At 43.6% G+C, this 21,133-nt stretch overlaps 1 protein-coding gene across 1 annotated transcript in view; it reads left to right on the forward strand.

The window, feature by feature from the left end:
• pcdh15b (protocadherin-related 15b) overlaps positions 1-21,133 on the forward strand; it is an 843,531-nt gene that overhangs the window by 178,742 nt on the left and 643,656 nt on the right. The window contains exons 5-6 of the mRNA XM_068053265.1: positions 4,496-4,656; positions 20,760-20,915. Of these exons, the coding sequence (XP_067909366.1) occupies positions 4,496-4,656; positions 20,760-20,915 (317 nt within the window). The remainder of the gene's footprint in view (positions 1-4,495; positions 4,657-20,759; positions 20,916-21,133) is intronic.

The raw sequence follows: 21,133 nt of genomic DNA on the forward strand, positions 1-21,133 counted from the left end.
CTCCTGCCTCAAGCGGGTGGAAGTCCTGCCTCGGAACTATTAAAGCCCAGGGACCCGTAAAATGCGGGTCGGATTTCCGGGCCAGGTGGAAGCGGGTTCGCCGCCGACTTTCACATCGGTGGCAAATTCCTGTCCGCCTATAGTAAAATCAGCCCTATATTTTCTAATCTTCCAAACCCACGACCTCGACCACCTCGAAGGACAAGAGCAGCAGATGCATGGGAACATCACCACCTGCAAGTTCCCCTCCAAGTCACACACCATCCTGACTTGGAACTATATCGCTGTTCCTTCACTGTCACTGGGTCAAAATCCTGGAACTCCCTTCCTAACAGCACTGTGGGTGTATCTACCTCACATAGACTGCAGCGGTTCAAGAAGACAACTCACCATCATCTTCTCAAGGGCAATTAGGGATGGGCAATAAATGCTGGCCTGGCCAGTGACGCCCACATCCCATGCATGAATATAAAAAAAAAATCTGAACCAGGAACTTGCAGGGTGAGAGCATAGTAAAGTAGCCAGGATAAAATGTAGGTTGTGCAAAGTAGCGAGCAGAAGTTTTTAGCAGCCTATAATTTAACAGTTGCACATATACATGACAAATGTAAAACAAATGTGCATATAATTACTGCTGATGTGACATCACACTATTGAAGCACATTCAGACAGCACTGATAAGTAATACAATGGCACTGTTCATAAACATCAGTTGTTTTGTAGCCACAGTCTGTACATCTAGTCTGTGTTGGCTCATCTTTGCAGAAAAAAGTCAGTAACAAAATTTGAACTAGCACATACAATAAGAACAGCTTTATGTTTAGAGGTACATTTGTGCTCTTTTATAGATGTCCTGCCTCCACTTGAAATGGAAAATAATAAGACTGGGATTTTATCCAGATGGCAGGGGTCTCGACCACTGGCAAATGCAAATGAGAGCCCCGCGTTGCCCCTTTTGGGGCAGGCCCACCTGATCAAGTTAGGTACTTAAGTTCACAGTGATGGACCTTCCCCAGGGTCAAGGACCCTGGTGACAGAAGTCCCATCTGCTGAGAGTTGCCGGTTCCCTCCCTTTCCGATGCTGGGTGCCCTGCTCATGCATTACATGCCTTTCAGCGAGGGACTCCCCGCCCCGCCCCCACCACCGGCCCCAGAGCCAACAAGCAACCACACAGGCCCATTCACAGTCCTTCCCGCCATAGACTTAATTTGGGTGGAGGTGGGAAGGTCGCGGTGTCTCCCCCCGCCACCATTCAGCCCCATTATATGCTCTCCCCGCCTCTAAAGCCGACGTGTGAAAGAGCATAAAATTCCCCCTAACTAGCATATGACTCATAATACAAGGCTGAATTTTATCACCCCCCCCGATGTCAGGGGTCATGGTGGGGGGGCCCGGACACCAGGAAGGCCCCGCCCCATTTTACCGGTGGCGGCGAGGCCTTGGGGCAGCCCCTCTGCCACTTGGCAAAAAAACCTAATTTACATATTAAAATAAATGCTAATAAATGAATAATTACCTACCTCGTTGCGTTGGCCGTCCCACGCCGATATTCTGGCCATTTGCCAGAAGTCCTGCGCCTTTGGATCGCTGTTCAGAGATCTGAGGTGTAACACTGGTGGGGAGGGGTGAAGAGTGAACATTTCAGGATGGTGGGGGGGAGGGGGGAGCAGGGAAAACTCTGACTTTTGGCTGAGGAGCTGCTGGGAAGGGGTTGAAGGGCAGAGGTAATGAAGTTCGGGGGAAGTTGGGGTTGGGAAGAATAGTTTTTGTTTTGGGTGGAGAGGACCCATAAATAAATTGTGTGGTCATTTGGGGGGGAGGTGGGGAGGATGGTGGGCTTCAAACTTATATAAAAATTTTTTATCTCACTGTAACATACATTTGTCATAAAAATGTACATTACCAGCAAGGTCTTGAAGCCCTTTTAAAAATGGCGCCAGTGCTTGCGTAGTGGCGCAGATGCCATTGCCGGGGATGGTGCACCTGGCCCCTCTGCGTCATCGAGGGTGGGCAGTCCACCCCCTCCATGCTAATGAGCTGCCGCGCAAAATATTGCGGCGGTTCCGCGGCACACATCTTGCATGTGCTCCACGCACCTTTTGAAGCTCGCCACCGAAATTCAGCCGACAGTTGTTCCTTTTCCAGATGGTTATACATGCAGTAAATCATTTTAAAGCTGGTTGTTAAAACAATAATTATGCTTTCTTCACCATGCCATTTTCACTTTACGCTGAATCTAGAATCTTGTGGGAACAGAAGAACAGGAGTGGGCCATTTAGCCCCTCGAGCCCGTTCTGCCATTCAATGAGGTCATGGCTGATCTGCAAGCTAACACTATAGCCCCCTTGTCCCATATCCCTTAATACTTTGAGATAACTGCTGCAGCTTCAGTGAGACCATTAACGTTAAAACACGAGATATGAACTCCCAGACCAATTTAAAGAAGTATCTGACAAGATTTCATGTTTTAAGACTTTTACTATAACAACGAAACTAAAAATCCGTTCAGTCCGAAAACATGACCCCCAAGCTTCCTGTCGCTTGCCATTTCAACACCCGCCCCCTGTTCTCATGCCCACATCTCTATCCTGGGATTTCTGCAGTGCCCACGTGGACCGTACGTCGCGGAGCCACCGCGATATTCGGCACGGCGGCTCATTTAAATAGCCGGGGTGGACCTCCCACCCCGATGACATGGAGGGGGCACATGGTCCATTTCCAGCAATGGCGTCAGCCACCTTTGCGCAGGCCTGATGCCATTTTTAAAGGGCTCCGAGCCCAAACACACAATTAAAATATTTAAAGGTAACTACGATAAAAAATTTAAATCCATTTAAATCTCCCCTCTCCGAATTTTCAGGAGTGAAATTAGAGGGTGAATTTTACAGACCCCCCCAACGTCTGGGGTCGTGGTGGGGGGGCCCAGCTCCATATTACTGGTGGCGACGAGGACTCGTGGCAGCGCCCCCCCGTATGGCGGTCTCCCTGCTGCTCGATGATGGGAGCAGGATTTAAATATTGATGTAAATTAATGAATTAATGACCTACCTGCTCCTGTCGGCCACCCTGCTGACATATTCCAGTCGTTTGCCGGGACTCCCATGCCTTTGGATCTCCGTCTGGAGATCTGAGGCAGAATACTGGTGGTGAGGGGGGAGGAGGTAGGTTTTCAGGTCGGGGTGGGGGAGGGAACAGGCTGAAACCTTTTTGATTGGTTTAGGGGTTAGTGGGAAGGGGTAAAGTTCAAAGCTCATAAACCTTGGTGGGGGGAAGTCAGGATCAAAAGGTAAGTTTTTTTTCAGGGGGCTGGGACAAGTAATAAATTGTTTAGTCATGGGGTGGGTAGGAGAGGTGCTTGAATCTTTCATTATAGTTTTTAATTCAAATTTTTAGTGCCTGCCACTTTAAAAATTCAAATTCAATGTAAGGGCTCGAAGCCTTACACTGGACACCATTGCCAGGGACAGAGCGCCCACCCCCTCTATGTCATCGGCGGGGGTGATCCTACCCGGCCATATAAATGCACAGTGACTTCACAGAGCAAATCCCGTGCATGTGCAATGCCATCTTTGAAGCTATTGGCGGCAAGCTGGAAAAATTCAGCCCAGTATTTCACCTGGATAATGTCCCTGGGAAATGCGGTCATATGGTCAATCTACTCTAGATACCGGCTGGAGAAATATTTTAGCAAGGTGACGTTCAATCATTTCTTTAGTTGATTCATAAATGAGGCTCTTGAATGAGTATTTGATCTAGTTGTTTGATTTTACATAACGATATTGGATCACATATCAAAGTCACCTATGAGAAACATTTCCTTGCCTTAGAATTGATGAAACGAGAGTGACATTCTTAATAATTCTGATTTTGTTTGGTTAATGAAAATGACTGGTAGGATATTCAAAATGGATTTCACTTGAAACCTTTTACTTTGAGTGTTGGCTGATAAGATGTTCCATTTACTAAATTTACAAGAGTTGTATTTTAACTCTACATATTATCAGCAAGCAATTGAGATGTCATGTGTGAATTATGCATTTTAGTACGATAGTCATCCAAACATTTCCAATGACTTCTACATAAAGCTGGAAGAAAATGACAGGGCCATAACATTTGCTTTTGCCTGCATAAATTTATTAATACTCAATGCAGCATTAAAACTAAGAAACTTTGAGCATTTTGAAATTGTGCGTAAGTTAACAATTATGATGCGTTTCTTTTTGAAAAGCACAATTTACAATTTTGAGACACAGCCTCAGTTACCAAGAACATTTAACCCTATTTAATATTATTCGACCTTATATACAATATTTAAAATTTGTTCTTGAGTCCATGCAGGCTGGCTGTTTCTACCAGTTTTATAAGTTTTCATTAGCAATTGTATAATTGCCACTTAACCTCTAATACAGGAAAGAAAAGTAAATGATTGATTAATCGTATTTCATTGAATTCTTTTTTTATCACTTGTTTTTAAAATTTCATTGTGTAAAACAGGAACACTTCTGGTGGACAACTTGCAGATTACAGGCCATGCAGGTGGCTCAAATCCAACTATCGCCTTATCGCTGAAAGGCAACAATGACTATTGGGTGCTTCTGGACTCTGTCAATCAGAGACTGTATTTGAACAGTACAGGCCGAGTTCTCGATCGAGATGTAAGTTGTATTTAAGGTCCTACAGGAAATGTTTTAATGGTTGAAAAAATATTAAGTTATGCTATATTGTTCACTTTGGGGATAACTTTGTGAGGCCGTATACTGTTAGAGCCTCATCGCTGTCCTCTACTCATGTTCAGTGAGGATCCTTTCAAAATTAACTGATTGTGTAAATGCCTTTGCATATTTTGCCTTTTGTTAGTTTTATCACAAGAACCATAAATAAGCATATACGTATAAGATAACCTCCAAAGTGAACTCATTCGTGCTAAAATTAAACATTGAATTTCTTCACCTTTAATACATCTATGTGGGTCCAAGTGTGTACATGTGTGTTTAATGATAAAGTCATTTAGTGTTAAGTTGTGACTATTTGACATTTCAACTTGCTGTCCTGGTTCTTCATCAACTACAGTGAATTTATTAAACTGTGATATTTCTTTTCTCCTTGTGTTGAGGTACTGCTTACCTCTAATGCTGAAGAACTGATGCCTGGTCCATTCCAGATTACTTAGATGCAGTGCATACAGACCTGTGTTTGCTTTCATCTGACAGAGAGTGAATTGTTTTGTTTAGCTGGATGTCTTTTGTAAAGCAATACAGTGGGCTTCTTTTATTGTCTTGTCAATTACCCTACTTCCTAGTTTATTGACATTTATATCTTATAATTTTAAGTTGCAATTCTTTCATTTATGTGAGGAGTTAAGAGCTTCAGTCTCCTAAGCTATTTGAGTATCCTTTCTTCACCTTTTATTCTATATTCTTCATCTACCAATCATCACATACCAACAGGATAATTTCTCATTTTCATGGAGGAAATAGTTATCCTGGACACTGCCTCTTTGAGAATCTAGTATCATGTACTTTCCCCATTCAACTGTTAAATCCTCAGTTCTCTTTCGCTCATCATTAGAAAAAGTTTTAGCTTTTGAGGGTGACTTTCCAAGTTGCACCTAGTGGTGTGACACCTCACAGTCCAAAAGATGGGATAAGAAAATTAAGCCACTAACCTTGCATGCTTTGGCACAATGAGAAGATGTATGCAAAAGCGCAATGGTTAGTTATAATACTTCAAATGGTAACTTCCAGAGAGTCCAAAAATTCCTAACTTAGTTTGTGCCATAATAAAAACAGAAACTTCTAGAAATACTCAGCAGAGTTAACAATTAAGGTTAGAGATATAATGGATTTTAAGCATGCAAGAGTGGGGAGGGGGGAAGGAACAAGAGGGAAGGTCTGTTATAGAGTGAAGGGCAAGAGATATTAAACAGAAAGTGATATTGCAAGGCAGAAGGAGATGGTAATAAAGGACACATAATGTACTCTGGGTGGAATCTCCAACGTCTATCACCAAGAGTGACTCGGTAGCACCACTACTGAATGAGCTAGCAGTGTCCTGAAGGACATAGTTGCCAGACTGGGCCTGCGCCAGGTTGTGAGAGAACAAAAAAGAAGAAAAAATCTACTTGATCTTGTCCTCACCAATCTACCTATCACAGATACATCTGTCCATGACAGTATTGGTAGAAGTGATGATCGCACAGTTGGAGACACAACCAACGGATCAGATCAAAACTCTGCTGACCTGCTACATCCAGTCATGAATGGTGGTGGACAAGGAAACAACTAACTGGAGGCAGAGGCTCCAAAAACATCCCCATCCTCAATGATGGAAAAGCCCAGAACCTGAGTGCAAGAGACAAGTCTGAAGTGTTTGCAACCATCTTCAGTCAAAAGTGCCAAGTGGATGATAAGGTCCCACCATCACAGTTGCCAATCTTCAGCCAATTTGCTTCACTCCATGTGACATCAAGAAGAGGCTGAACACATTAGATACAGCAAAGGCTATGGGCCCTGCCAACATCCTAGCTCTAGTGCTGAAATCGTGCTCCAGGGCTGGTTGCGCCCCTCGCCAAGCTGTTCCAGTACAGCTACAACACTGGCATCTACCTGACAAAGTGGAAAATTGACAGGCTAGTCAGCCTCCGTTAATAGGCCTTCATAAGCTCTTAATTGGTTTAATCGGCTACCCGTCACATGAGGGTAGGTAGTCCTGCTGCCCCCCCCGGGAAAGTGGCCCGGGACCGGATGACACTGCAGAACTGGCACGTAGGCCAGTGCTGCTATTTTTAGCACCTGCCTGCCTCAGTTCCCAACCCCAGTGGGTCCTAAAAATCAGACCGCACAAATTTGATGGAATATTCTCAGGATAAAGCAGTCCATCTTGATCAGCACCCCATCCACCAGCATAAACTGCTGTCAACCTTCATGGCAGCATGAGAGCAACTTGTGCAGCAGCAGCCTGGACCTCTGATGAGGGGCAGCTGTAACAGCCACACCAGCAGCAAAAGCAGCTGCCTTCTCCGCAGCCATGCATGGTACTCCACATGAAAGAGGGTATACACAGAGAACAGCAACTAGGAGGAGCTGATACCCCCAGCATGGGATCCACATACAGAGGGTGAGCTTCTGCAGCATGACAGAGCAACGGTGCCTCAGGAGGCTCAGGCATTCACGGCAAGTTGTTGCTGACATCTGTAGCCTCCTGGAAGAAGACCTCTTTCCAAATGGACCAGCTGGTCATACGTTGCCAGTGGCCATCAAGGTCACCATAGCCCTGAATTTCTTCACCTCTCACTCCTTCCAGGGATCTGCTGGTGACATCTCAAGGATCTCACACATGCTCATACACACACTTCATTACAACAGTCAACAATCCAACCAAACAGTCACACCGTTTCCTCCTTGTAAAAGTTGATCATACCATTCACCTGAAGGCTACTGTCCAGGGTGAATGGAGGACGCACTAAAGTAGAGGCCAGGAGAATGAGGGGTTCAAATAAAATATTTCATTCATTGAAATATACATCAGCATAACACCATTAACATTGCTATACACACCGAAGTGTATCCCCCTTGTGTAACTATTAAGTCTTTCTCATCTGTCTCCTCTTACACCTACATGGTACAATCCCAGGAGAGCTGGAGGCAGGCAGTTCATTCCCATGCTCTGACAAATGAGATGTCCCTGGCGGACATCCTCTGGGTTTTGGAGCCCGTGAGGACCCTGCCAAAGTTAACCCCACCTGCAGCTGTACAGGGGCAGACTTGGTCATTGGGGCAGGAGGCAGTTTTTGCAGCTCTGACTGAGGAATGAGGCACTGGGAAGAGTAGTTGGTGCGCCTTGAGTATTGTCCCCACTGCCATGCGCCCTTTCTCCACCTTCCCTCTCATGGTCCACCTGCAATTCCCTGCTAGCCAAGATCTGGAGAGCGCTTTGCTGTATTTCAATAAGGTGATGAGCCACCAAGGCTATGTTTTGCTCCAACAACAACAAGAAATGCTGGAATCACTCAGCAGGTCTGGCAGCATCTGTAGAAAGAGAAGCAGAGTTAACGTTTCGGGTCAGTGACCCTTCTTCGGAACTGACAAATATTAGAAAAGTCACAGATTATAAGCAAGTGAGGTGGGGGTGGGGCAAGAGATAACAAAGGAGAAGGTGCAGATTGGTCAGCTATGTGGCCTGGTCCAATCTGCACCTTCTCCTTTGTTATCTCTTGCCCCACCCCCACCTCACTTGCTTATAATCTGTGACTTTTCTAATATTTGTCAGTTCCGAAGAAGGGTCACTGACCCGAAACGTTAACTCTGCCTCTCTTTCCACAGATGCTGCCAGACCTGCTGAGTGATTCCAGCATTTCTTGTTTTTGTTTCAGATTTCCAGCATCCGCAGTATTTTGCTTTTATTTTAGTGTTTAATTCACTGCCACTTCTCTTCCAGGAATGCCTACCTTGAAGAAGTTCTGCTCTTCTCTCCGACGGGATTTTCGTTTGTCTCTTTTACCTTGTTCACCTTCATTGCTTTCTATTTCCCTCCTGGTGTTTGATAAGGTATCTACCAAAACTCGTTTTCACAGCCACATCTCCTTCCTCAGTGACTGTCTCCGGCTCCGACTTATTCCACGTGGATTCCAACTGCAGTTTCACCCATCATGCTTTGAAACCACCCAGGATCACAGGTATCTCCGAGAAATACAACGCTCCTCGGACTGCTACTCTCGCCGCATCCTGAGATCCACACTCAGTGCTATGCGCCGCCACATGCACACACTGGACCTCTCTCTCCAGCAGCACCGTCTCACCTTATTTCAAAGCTGTTCTACTCCGCAGTTTCATCTCATCTTATGTCTCATCCGACGCATTAACAAAAAACTTTTTTTCTTCCTTTCAGGTGTTAAGCAACGCAAGCTCCAGCAGCTGATGGGGACGAATGCTCCTCCAGACAATCTTTTTTTGCATTTATTTCATTTCATCTTAGTTTGTTCAGTTTGCTTACCCACTGTTTTTTTCAGGTTTGCACTTGCTGCTGTTCAATATTCAGTGTATTCACACCTAATCTGTACTAATGCTTTGTCTTTCAACACACCATTAACATATTGTTTGCCTTTGCTCCGTGACCTTTTGGTCAGCTATGTGGCCTGGTCCAATCTGCACCTTCTCCTTTGTTATCTCTTGCCCCACCCCCACCTCACTTGCTTATAATCTGTGACTTTTCTAATATTTGTCAGTTCCGAAGAAGGGTCACTGACCCGAAACGTTAACTCTGCTTCTCTTTCCACAGATGCTGCCAGACCTGCTGAGTGATTCCAGCATTTCTTGTTTTTGTTTCAGATTTCCAGCATCCGCAGTATTTTGCTTTTATGTTTTGCTCCATCCTGTGTAAAATGGTAGTCAGAGTGTGCAGGCCATTGGTCTGGGCCACCAAGCACTCAGTCGCCTGCCACATCTGATTCTCCATGCAGGTGGCCACTCTTTCGATGGAAGTGGTCATCAGCGCAAATGCCTGAGACTTCTTGGCACTCATGCTAGAGGTGGACTCCTCCTGTCCTTCTCCAAGGGTACGCCCTGCCTCTGGAAATGCTGACAGAAGTACACACATTTCCTGTTGCTGCTGCACAATTACTCTTTTCGTGGATGACTCCCAAAACTCAGTATCTACGTCTTGCTAAGTAGAGGTTGGAATGTCCTTTGCTCCCTGATGGGGTCTCTCCACTTCTGTCCCTGTCTCCAGCACCTGTTCCTGTTCACATGTGATAACCAAGCTATCTGTAATGCTGCACCTGTTGAGGTACGTGTATCCATGCTAGTGGAGGGAATGCGTGAATCATGTGAGGTACATCCTCAGAGTACCTGCCCTCTGAGGGCTCCTCAGCCTGCTCCCTCTTCAGCTCCTCTGTCACCCTTGAAACACCTGTGGGAGATCAAACATGAGTTAATGCTGGCATTTCAGTTACTGGTGACATCAATTCAACATAATTGTCTGTTAATTGCCATAATGCAGTGTATTCTGTAATGCTGTCACCAGGTCTCTGGGCCACCTCCATCTTTCCATCATCGCACCTAGTCACCCAGTCGATTACAGGATGTCCTCCACCAATGTGGTGAGGGTGGCCATGGCTGGAAGTCCACCCCCAGTTTTCTGCCTCTCCCTTGAGTTGTGCACTCTCTTCTGCAATAGGAGAAAGCAGAGAGTTATGAGTGTGAGAAGTTGAATATGTGTTGAGGATGAAATGAGAACATTTGTAGAGGGTGACTGTGAGGGATGGGTGCAAGAGGGCAATAGGATAAGGATGAGGGTGAGTGTTGGCTGTTCAGATGGAGATTTGAGGAGGTGCCTGGAGAGAAAATAATTTATGGAAATGCAAGGTCTGTCGGTCAAAAGAGTGCTGTGCAGGAAAATGTTAGGGTAGTCAGAGAGAAAGGGATACCACCTGAAAGTGGTATGACAATCACTTTTCCTGACCTAATGTAGTCAATAGAACACTGCCGACACTGAATCCAGGTCTGAGGCATAACACCCCTGCTGCTCACAGCCTCTGCTGCTTCTAGCCACGTCTCCTGGCATCTTCTTCCTATGTATAGGAAAGAGCGCCTCTCTTCTGGCCCTCACTACCTCCAGCATAGTCTCCAGGAAAGAGTCAGAGAACTGGTCGGGGCAGTCTTCCCACATCTCCCTTCCATGTAATTGCCTTCAGTAACCTTCAGAAACAAACCCTTCTGACCCCTTTAAGTAGAGTACCTTCATTGACAGAGTGTAGGTCAACATCATGCAGAGCTCTGTGGTTAGTTACAAAACCCGAAAGTGGGATTCTAATGCTGTGGCTGAGTTAAACAGCCATGGCATTAGACCACTGACACAACAAATAGGTTCCCAACCTGCTGCTGAGGGTCAGTTCAGTTAAGGTTCCACTCATATTGTCTTTCCTTCATTGTCATTGGAGGAAAATCCTTGCACTTCCTATTTAACAGCATTGTGGGAGTACCTTCATCACATGTGCTGCAGTGGTTTAAGAAAAAGGCCCGATAGCACTTCCTTGAGGGTATCTATGGATGAGCAACAAATAATTTCCTAACCAGCAATGCCTAAATCCTAAGAATGGATTTTTAAAAAAATGAATTTAAAAAATCAAATAAAAGAATAACTTATGCTTTGCTTCACTGTCCTCATTATGACAACAACAGCAACAACTAATACTTATGTTGTGCGTTTAAAGTAATCAAACATCCCAAGATGTTTTACAGGAGTATTATAAAGCAAAATGACATCGAGCCACAAAAGGAGCTATTAGGTCAGATGACAAAAAGCTTGGGCAAAGAGGTAGGTTTTAAGGAGTGTCTTAAAGGAGGAAAGCAAGGTGGGGAGATGTAGGGAGGGTATTGCAGAGCTTGGGGCCTAGGCAACTGAAGGCACAGCCACCAGTGGTGGAGTGATTAAAATCAGGCATGCACATGAGGCCAGAATTAGAGGAGTTCTTCTTCAACACGGATCACCTGATGTACTGAAAGACTTGCCTGGAGCAGGAATGAATGAGGAGAAGGAGGTGACCATCCCATTGTTGTCAATGCTAGAGGCACTTTTAGAACTATTTTATATCCAACACACGGAAGGAAATGCCTAAGTCTATCCAAAAGGCTTCAACTTCTGTGCATCCCATTGCTCCTTCACTATTGGTGGCGGAACAATTAAGTGCCTGTGTCTCACAATGTGGAATTCCTTCCCTAAACTCCTTGTCTGGGATTTTATCTGGGCGATTGGGGTCTTGACCTCCATCAGAAGTGCCACCAAGGACCCCGCATCACCCCTTCTGTGGGAGGCCTGCCGAATATAGTGCCAATTAGGCACTTAATTGAATAGCAGCGGGCCTTCCAAGGGATCAAGGATCCCGGTGATGGAAGTCCCACCCTCTGAGAGCTGCCGGCCAATCGGAGGATGGCAGCTCTTTAACTGAGCAGCGCCACTGTGGAGGTGGTGGCTGCTGTTGTTGGAGCACCCACCTGAGGCCAAGGAGCAGCGCTGGACCCATGTCACAGGTAGGTCAGGGCGGTAGGGGTCTCGCGGGGTGGGGGTCGTGGAGGAGAGGAATTGTAGGGGGGTCAGCAGCAAGGGAAGGGGGTGGCTCCCAGCAGCACCCCCCCCCCCCCTCTTTTCTGATGCTGGGTCCCCCATTCAGGCACTATGTACCTTTTAATGAGGAGATCCCCCCCACGCCCTGCCCCGCCCAGAGCCAGCAAGCAACCCACACGATTGTTCTCGTCGTGCTTCCTCTGTGGCGATAGGCCCGCCTACTGCTTGGCTAATTGCAGCGGTGGCAGGATGAGGCCCTGAATTGGAAATTAATCACCCTGGACTTAATTTTGGCAGAGGCGGGAAGGTGGCCGGGTCTCCCGCCCCCACCATGCCACCCGATGATATGCTCTCCCCACCTCCAAAGAAATCCCCCCCTCGCCAGTCCACCCATGTCTGTCCTTTTCAAATCCTCTCAAAATCTATTGGTTTGGTCAAGCTTTCTGTCACCTTCCCTTCTGGCAGTTTTTTCATATGTGATCTGTGTCTTGGAATGCTTTTTTCTCATTAAAAACACTGTATTAATGCAAATTGTTATTTTAGGCCAGTGCCAGCTCCATAGCATTTAGAAAGTTTGTAGTTTGCAATGGAGCCACCACTGATTCTCTCATGAGTAGTACGATTTGGAGAATTTTTTTAAATGCACACATTTCATGTGTAAAATTTTGGCATGTAGGATGTTACATTTAACTTTCACCTATGTGAGCAATTCAATGCACCTGCATTTAGCATTAGGTCTCTGATTTTGCTAACTTTCTAATTCTGCAAATGAAAGTGTCAGCATTCTCACCTCTGGGTCAGAGAATTGTGGATTCAAGTTCCGTTACAGATTTGAACACTTATCTAGGCTGACACTTCAGTGAAGTCCTGAGGGACTGTCTGAAGTACCTATTTTTGGATGAGCTATTGGAAGTGGAAGATCCCTTAACACGCTGAAGAAATGTTGCCAATTCTCCTAATTTCCCACAACCAAAGCCATCAAAAACAGGTTAACTGATCACCATTTCTTTGCTGGCTGAGTGCAAATTGGTTGTGACATAGGAACATAGGAGCAGGAGTTGGCCATTCAGCCCATCAGGCCTGCTCCGCCATTTAATACAATCATGGCTGATCATCCACTTCAGTGCCTTTTTCCCACACTATCCCAATATCCCTTTATATCATTGGTATTTAGAAATCTGTTAATCTCTACTTTAAACATTCTCGATGACTGAGCTTCCACAGCCCTCTGGAGTAGAGAATCCCAAAGATTCACAACCCTCTGAGTAAAGAAATTTCTCCTCATCTTTGTCCTAAGTGGCTTCCCCCTTATTTTGAAATTGTGTTCCCTGGTTCTAAACTCCCCAACCAGGGAAAACATCTTACCTGCATCTACCCTGTCTATCCCTTGAAGTATTTTGTAGATTTCAATGAGATCATCTCTCATTCTTCGAAACTCTAGAGAATAGAGGCCCAGTTTCCCCAATCTTTCTTCATAGGACAGTCCCACCATCCTGGGAACAAGTCTGGTGAACCTTCATTGCACTCCCTCTATGGCAATAATATCCTTCCTAAGATAACGGAACCAAAACTGCACACAGTACTCCAGATGCGGTCTGACAAAGGTTCTATACAATTGAAGCAAGACATCACTACTCCTGTACTCAAATCTTCTTGCGATAAAGGTGAACATACCATTAGCCTTCTTAATTGCTGGTTGCACCTGCATGTTAGCTTTCAGTGACTTATTGACAAGGACACTCTGGTCCCTTTGTACATCTACACTTTCTAATCTCTTACCATTTAAGAAATACTCTGCACATCTGTTCCTCCTACCAAAATGAATAACCTCACATTTTTCCACATTATATTCCATCTGCCACATTCCTGCCCACTCACTAAGTCTTTCCAAATCCCTTTGAAGCTGCTTTGCATCTACCTCACAACACACATTCCCACCTAGTTTTGTGTCCTCTGCGAACTTAGAAACATTACATTTGGTCCCCAAATCCAAATCATTGATATATATTGTGAACAGCTGGGGCCCAAGTACTGATCCTTGCGGTGCCCCACTAGTCACAGCCTGCCACTTTGAGAATGACCTGTTTATTCCTGCTCCCTGTTTTCTGCCTGTTAACCAATACTTAATCCATGCCAGTATATTACCTCTTATCCAATGTCTTTAATTTTGCTAACCAACCTCATGTGGGGGACTTTATCAAAAGCCTTCTGAAAATCTTTTACCCTGTAATTGTGACTCTATTTCAAAAGTAATCCAATGGTTGTAAAGTGCTTTTGAATGTTCTGAGGGCATGATAAAGTGCTATATAAATGCAAGTTCTCTCTTAAATACAAACTGCCTTAGGTATCATGAAAAGTGGCAATAAGAATGAAAAACAAAACATGTGGTGATCTGGACTACCCTCACATTCATTTCCCATCTGATTTGTCTGATATACTAAATTAATTTGTTAACCAATGCAGGGGACAGTGATAGGAGATGGAGGTTCAAGCAAGAGGATGTTTGGTAGGAGTGGTACTTGCTACATTTAATTTTTGCAAGCAATGATGGTGCATCGTTTTGTAATTATAAACAGTGGAATTAGTCTTTTGGCCTCCAGAATTTTCATGAATTGGATAAAATGTTGCATTATTACACAACCTATTCACATCAATCATCTGTATTACATAACTCAACTTCAAAAAACAATCAAATCTGTTTTTGTTTGCATTGTACTTGTTATGGCTGTACCCACCATATTGCTATACCCTAGGTGCAAGATCAAAATTTGGGAAGTCTTAACTGTGTCAATTTCAATTATCCACATGGGTGCCCCCTTTCATTATGGTGGATAATTGAGGTTCCTTTGTATTTGTGCGATTCAATCACTCATTTGGAATTGAATGAGTTGATAAAATATACTTGTAAATATGCAAATTCAAGCCACAATTTTACTCCCTAACCATGGGAGGAGATGTGATGCCTTTGTTTTGGGATTATCTTACTATTAGGAACATTGTCTGATTGCAAATGTTAGTGGAGGGAGGGATGAAAAGCACAGATCTCTGTGTTTGCTGCAGTCAGAAATAGTTAGAATTTGTTGGTATCACTTGAGCTGGGAAGATGTTGGAAATTTATTCTCTGGCAGGCTAGTGCTGAGTGGGAGTCACAGGCTGTATATAACAACTGATCTATTTAACCGAGCAAAGAGGAGTATCTATCTGTTGGGGGGCACAGCTATCACTTGGGCACACAGGCAGAAACAAATTAAGCTAACTGGGATTGGGCGGTGGGGAGGGAGAGGGTGATGTTGTGGCGACAATGTTCTGGCCAAAGAGCAGCAATGCAGAAAAAAATAACAGAAAACTGTGTTGACATTAGGATATTTATCAAAAGCTTTAGGAAAGAAATAACATTGAATTCAAAGATTAAAAAATCATTACTGTTTCAAAAGTGCCTCTGTTTTGTTAAACATATTTTTTGAGGATTCATTTTTGAAAGATTGAAGAAATATTAAACTTTGGGGTTTTCAAAGGGAGGCATGTAAAGGCTACTTGACTTTGAAAAACAGTCCCTGGAAATGTTTATTAAAAGAGACACTGAGAGGTCTTGTGAGGAAAGCAAGCCTTTCCGGGAAACCACCTAACTTCCAGTAACAACAGCAAGCCTTTCTGGGAAACCACCTGACTTCTAACTCAATAAACAACAGAGAACTTTGGACACATGGAGAAATTGTTTACAAAGAAGTGACAGGTCAAGATTGATGGAGGTCGAAAGGTTGACCTGTGTCAGTTTCACTTTTAAATTGTTTTGAATTGGAGTTAAACTGTATAAGGAGAGAAGAGAATTCTCAAGGAAGGAGAGAAGACCATAACCCATCTCAATTTTCCAGCACCTCTCAAAAAGTCCCTGAGAAGTCCATTGTGGCAACTCATCTCATCGCCTGTCTTTGAAGAAAAGCCTGCTAAATTAATTCTTGACGTGGCCTGAAAAGAACTGTTCTAAAAGATTCCAGTGACCCATCTACATGTACTAGGGGGCAGATTGTGAGCCAGTTTTGGAATACAACATATCTCATCTGCTGTTTCTTCAAGAATGAGCAAGTATTCAGCCCAAGTGTTTTTTTTTGTCTGTAATAACGCTCTAAAAACAAAAATCCCTTTATTTTTCCAGTTAACGTGTGTGTGTGGCTAAGGTGAAAAGGGAACTTTAATATTTCAATCTGTGTGTTTATGCTTTACTTCATTACTGGTTTAAGACTTGTTTTATAATAAACAGATAATTTTGTTGTTTGCTAGAGAAACCTGCTTTTTCCTGTGTTTTGTTCTGGGATAAAAGTAGAGTCTATAATTGACACAATGGCCGGAATTTTACGCTGCCCCAGCGGGTCGGATGGTGGCATGGGGTGGCGTAAAATTGAATGGCAGGCTCCGGGAGGTCTACCCGCCCCGATTCCGCCTCCGGACAAGTTTACAAAGGTCAGGCGGGGGGGGGGTGGGGTGGGGGTGGGGGGTGATAGGGGGTGGGAAATGGCCTGCCCGCCCAAGGCCAATCAAGACCCTTAAGTGGCCACTTAAGGGCCCACGCCCATCTCCACAGGTATTTTACCCATAGCAAGCGGGTGTGCTGGGGACGTGAAAGGCCGCCCAGTGGGGGGGGGCATGGTAGTCGATGCCTGATTGAGGGCTGCCCCTGCCTCCCAACCTACCCCCTAGATCCAAGACGCACCCCACTCCCCCCAAACGACCACCCTAGCCTCACCAGGGCACGACTGATCCCCCTGATAGGCAACCCAAGCTTACCCACTCTCTCGGGTCCATGGCATCGGCTGGGCTACAGTCCCAGCAGTGGCCACTGCACCCGGTGGTGCTGCTGAGACTAAGAGCTGCCGGCCCGCTGATTGGCCAGCAGCTCACTGAGGCGGAACCTCCTCCCTCAAGTGAGTGGTATTCCCGCCTCAGGCCAATTAATCTTGGGGATCCGTAAAATACGGGAGTGATCCCCAGGCTGGGCGGAAGCGGGTTCATCACCGACATTTAATTTACTTTTTAAAACAGAATCAATGCCATAACATTGACAAACAAGGCACCTATGAGATGAATGATTAGGTAATCTGCTTTTGATGGTGATGGTTGAGGGATAAATGTTGGCCGGGACATTGGGCGAACTCTCCTGCTCTTCATCAACTAATGCCATGGGATCTTTAATATCCATTTGAATAGGCAGATGTGTCCTCATCTCATCCCAAAGATGACATCTCTGACACTATAACATTCCATCATTACTGCACCAAAGTATCAGTCTAGATTTATGTGCCAAGTTTTGGCGTGAGGCTTATAGATCAATAAAATAAAAGAAAGATAAAGAACGTTAGAAGCTTTCCATCAACTCCAATGCTCAAGTCAGGAGTGTAATAGAATACTTACCACTCATCTGCATAGATACAGTTTCAAAAGTGCTTAAAGCTCAATATCATCCAAAACAGAGCATGTCACCTGATTTGGCACCACTGTCAGTGAACTCAATATCCATATCTTCCATCGCTGTTGTGACTGCAGCCTGTACTGTCTACAAGATGCAGCAACTCGGCAACCTTACTTCCACTACAACTTCCTCCCCTATGATTTCTGCTTCCAATAAGGACAAGAGCAGCAATGAATTGAGAACATCATCTCAATTTAGACATGGATGATTGTTTTTTCTTGCTTAAATCCTGGAATTCCCTAACTGACACCATTATGAGAGCACTATCACCTTCCAAGGAAACTAGAAATGTGCAATAAATTTGGCCTTGCCGGCATCATCCATATCATGAGATTTTTTAAAAAGTTTCACGCCTCATTCTTTTGCATAATTTGCATTATACAAACATTCTGCTCTATCTCCCCTATCACATTGCCCATTGCTATGGACAACTTCTTCAGCCAGCTCAAGGATGGACAAAGATTGAGGGGAAAGAAAGGAAGAAATTTGCATGCATCATTTCAAAGCACCTTTGATGCAAGGCTAACTTATCAATGTGTATGAAGTTCTTTACTGGGTGTTATGTTTACGCCGGGTTGCTGGATGTATTATGTATATCAGATTTATCTCAAAGCAATGCAGATATCACACATGTATTAAATCACCAACAGGTTTATTGAAAGCACTTTAAAATATCTCAGCACTACAAGATCTCAGCACAATGTCTTCTCAGAATGGTTTCTGTCTTTATTTGGTTTCAGTTTCAAACTCTTCAACTCTACCCATAGGCTTAAGCAATCAAGCACAGTGAACACCGATCAGTGGACAGATTAACACAATCAAATCCAGATCAATCAAACACAACACTGGATATCCAATGTTTACTTTAGATCCTTAATTCATTTATTATGAACACCGATAAATCATTACTGCCTGTTCATTTTCAGCTTAAAGGACAATTAAAGCACTATATGTTTAGGCATAATTTCAATGATTTGAAGCTTTATTTAGGACTGACATTTCACACCAGTTGAATATTGTTCCTGCCAGCTTCATTTTCTTTCCTGTTGTTTAAAATTAAGGGTGGTGTTGTACTACCGGTTCCTTCTCCATCTGAATCTGTTTTCCTCAATGCTAGTGCAAAAGTAGACCTATAACACAGTGTACCATGCACACTAAAGCCATAAGCTATAAAAGTCCTTGAATAAGAGTTGTTTTTATCAGTTTGAGTTGGCACTAAATGCAGTATAACTGTTGCTTAACTGACAGGCTAGCTTTGATGTAACAATTATAGCTTAGAAAATGAAAGAAGATAAAATTGTAGTAAAGATAATGCAGGATCAAAAATAGTGGACACAGGTTTGTTCAGAGAATAGGAACATAGGAATATAGGAGTAGGCTATTCAACCCATCGCGCCTGCTCCGCCATTCAATATGATCGTGGCTGATCATCCACTTCAGTGCCTTTTTCCCCACACTCAAATCCCCTTATGTCATTTGTGTTCAGAAATCTGTCAATCTCTGCTTCAAACATACTCAATGGCTGAGCTTCCACAGCCTTCTGGGGTAGAGAGTTCCAAAGATTCACAACCCTCTGAGTAAAGAAATTTCTCCTCATCTCTGTCCTAAGTGGCTTCCCCCTTATTTTGAAATTGTGTCCCCTGGTTCTAAACTCCCCAAGCAGGGGAAACATCTTACCTGCATCTACCCTAACTATCCCTTTAAGTATTGTATAGGTTTCAATGAGATCACATCTCATTCTTCAAAACTCTAGAGAATATAGGTCCAGTTTCTCCAGTCTCTCTTCATAGGACAGTTCCGCCATCCCGGTGAACCTTCGTTGCACTCCCTCTATGGCAATAATATCCTTCCTACGGTAACGGAACTAAAACTGCACACAGTACTCTAGGTGTGGTCAACCAAGGTTCTATACAATTGAAGCAAGATTTCACTTTTCTTGTACTCAAATCTTCTTGCGATATAGGCGAACATACCATTAGCCTTCTTAATTGCTTGCTATACCTGCATGTTAGCTTTCAGTGACTTATTGACAAGGACACCCTGGTCTCTTTGTACATCTACACTTTCTAATCTCTTACCATTTAAGAAATACTCTGCACATCTGTCCCTCCTACTAAAATGGATAACCTCACATTTTTCCACATTATCTTCCATCTGCCACATTCCTGCCCATTCACTAAGTCTTTCCAAATCCTCTTGAAGCTGCTTTGCATCTTCCTCACAACACACATTTACACCTAGTTTTGTGTCCTCTGCAAACTTAGAAACATTACATTTGGTCCCCACATCCAAATCATTGATATATATTGTGAACAGCTGGGGCCCAAGTACTGATCCATGTGGTATCCCACTAGTCACAGCCTGCCAATTTGAGAATGACTCATTTATTCCTGCTCTTTGTTTTCTGCTTGTTAACCAATCCTTAATCCATGCCAGTATATTACCACCTATCCCATGTGCTTTAATTTTGCTAACCAACCTCCTGTGGGGGACTTTATCAAAGGCCTTTAGAAAATCCAAGTATACCATGTCCACTGACAACTTTATCAATTCTGTTAGTAACATCCTGAAAAAACTCCAACAGGTTCGTCAAACATGATTTCCCATTCATAAATCCATGTTGACTATGCTCAATCAGATCATTATTATGCAAGTGTCTGTTTATCACATCCTTTAGATTCTAGCATTTTCCCAATGACTGATGGAAGGCTAACAGGTCTGTAATTCCCTGTTTTCTCTCTCCCTCCCTTCTTAAATAGTGGGTTGACATTTGCAAGAATGAAATAACTAGTGTTATTCCAGACCACTGATCTGCACTGCCAAAACTAAAATTTGTTCATAACAAATAGAACAGAAGATATTTTATAATAGGTAGTCTTCGGCAATAACTACATGTAAATGAAGAGAAAGTGTTTTTGAGAACGACAAAGCTTCAAATTAGCATTATATTGTGAGTTTAACTAACAAAAACATCCAGAAAAGGCTATTTTTTTACTTGTATTATCTAGAGGCATGCTTTCTTAACATTTATCAGATAATATCAAAATAGTCATGGGTTTTTGCATGAAGGTGATACTAATGGCATATGAATAACTTCAATCAGTATTTATTTGCACCTTTTTCATTAGCTATTACACAGTGCAACCAGAATGTTTCATTGAGATTTGTATCAGTGGAATAGATCTTGAATAATATTAACTCTGAAATGTTCCTTTTTTATTTCATTATTAATAGCCTCCGTCAAATATCCAGTCCATTGTTGTTGTGCTCGATTGCGTGAACCTACGAGTTGGAAGTGTCATCAAACATGAAGTGCGAATTATAGTAAGGGACCGAAACGACAACTCTCCAACTTTTCAACAATCACGATACCATGTGGAAATTAATGAGGTTGGTTTGCAAATAAAAATAATGGATTACCTAGTGAGCAGTTTTGAAAAATATGTCTTTTTAATTTAGTTTAAATATCCATGAAGTTAATATTTGTAGGAGTATGCATTTCAGAGTCTGAATGCTTCGTTGTACTTATTTCAGCATGTTGCAGACTCAATCAGGCAGTTTACTATTCTTCTTGAAAAAGCATGATGATAATACTAATTCTGCCCATT

Source organism: Heterodontus francisci, chromosome 20 (genome assembly GCF_036365525.1).
Source record: "Heterodontus francisci isolate sHetFra1 chromosome 20, sHetFra1.hap1, whole genome shotgun sequence".
NCBI classification, from domain to species: Eukaryota; Metazoa; Chordata; class Chondrichthyes; order Heterodontiformes; family Heterodontidae; genus Heterodontus; species Heterodontus francisci.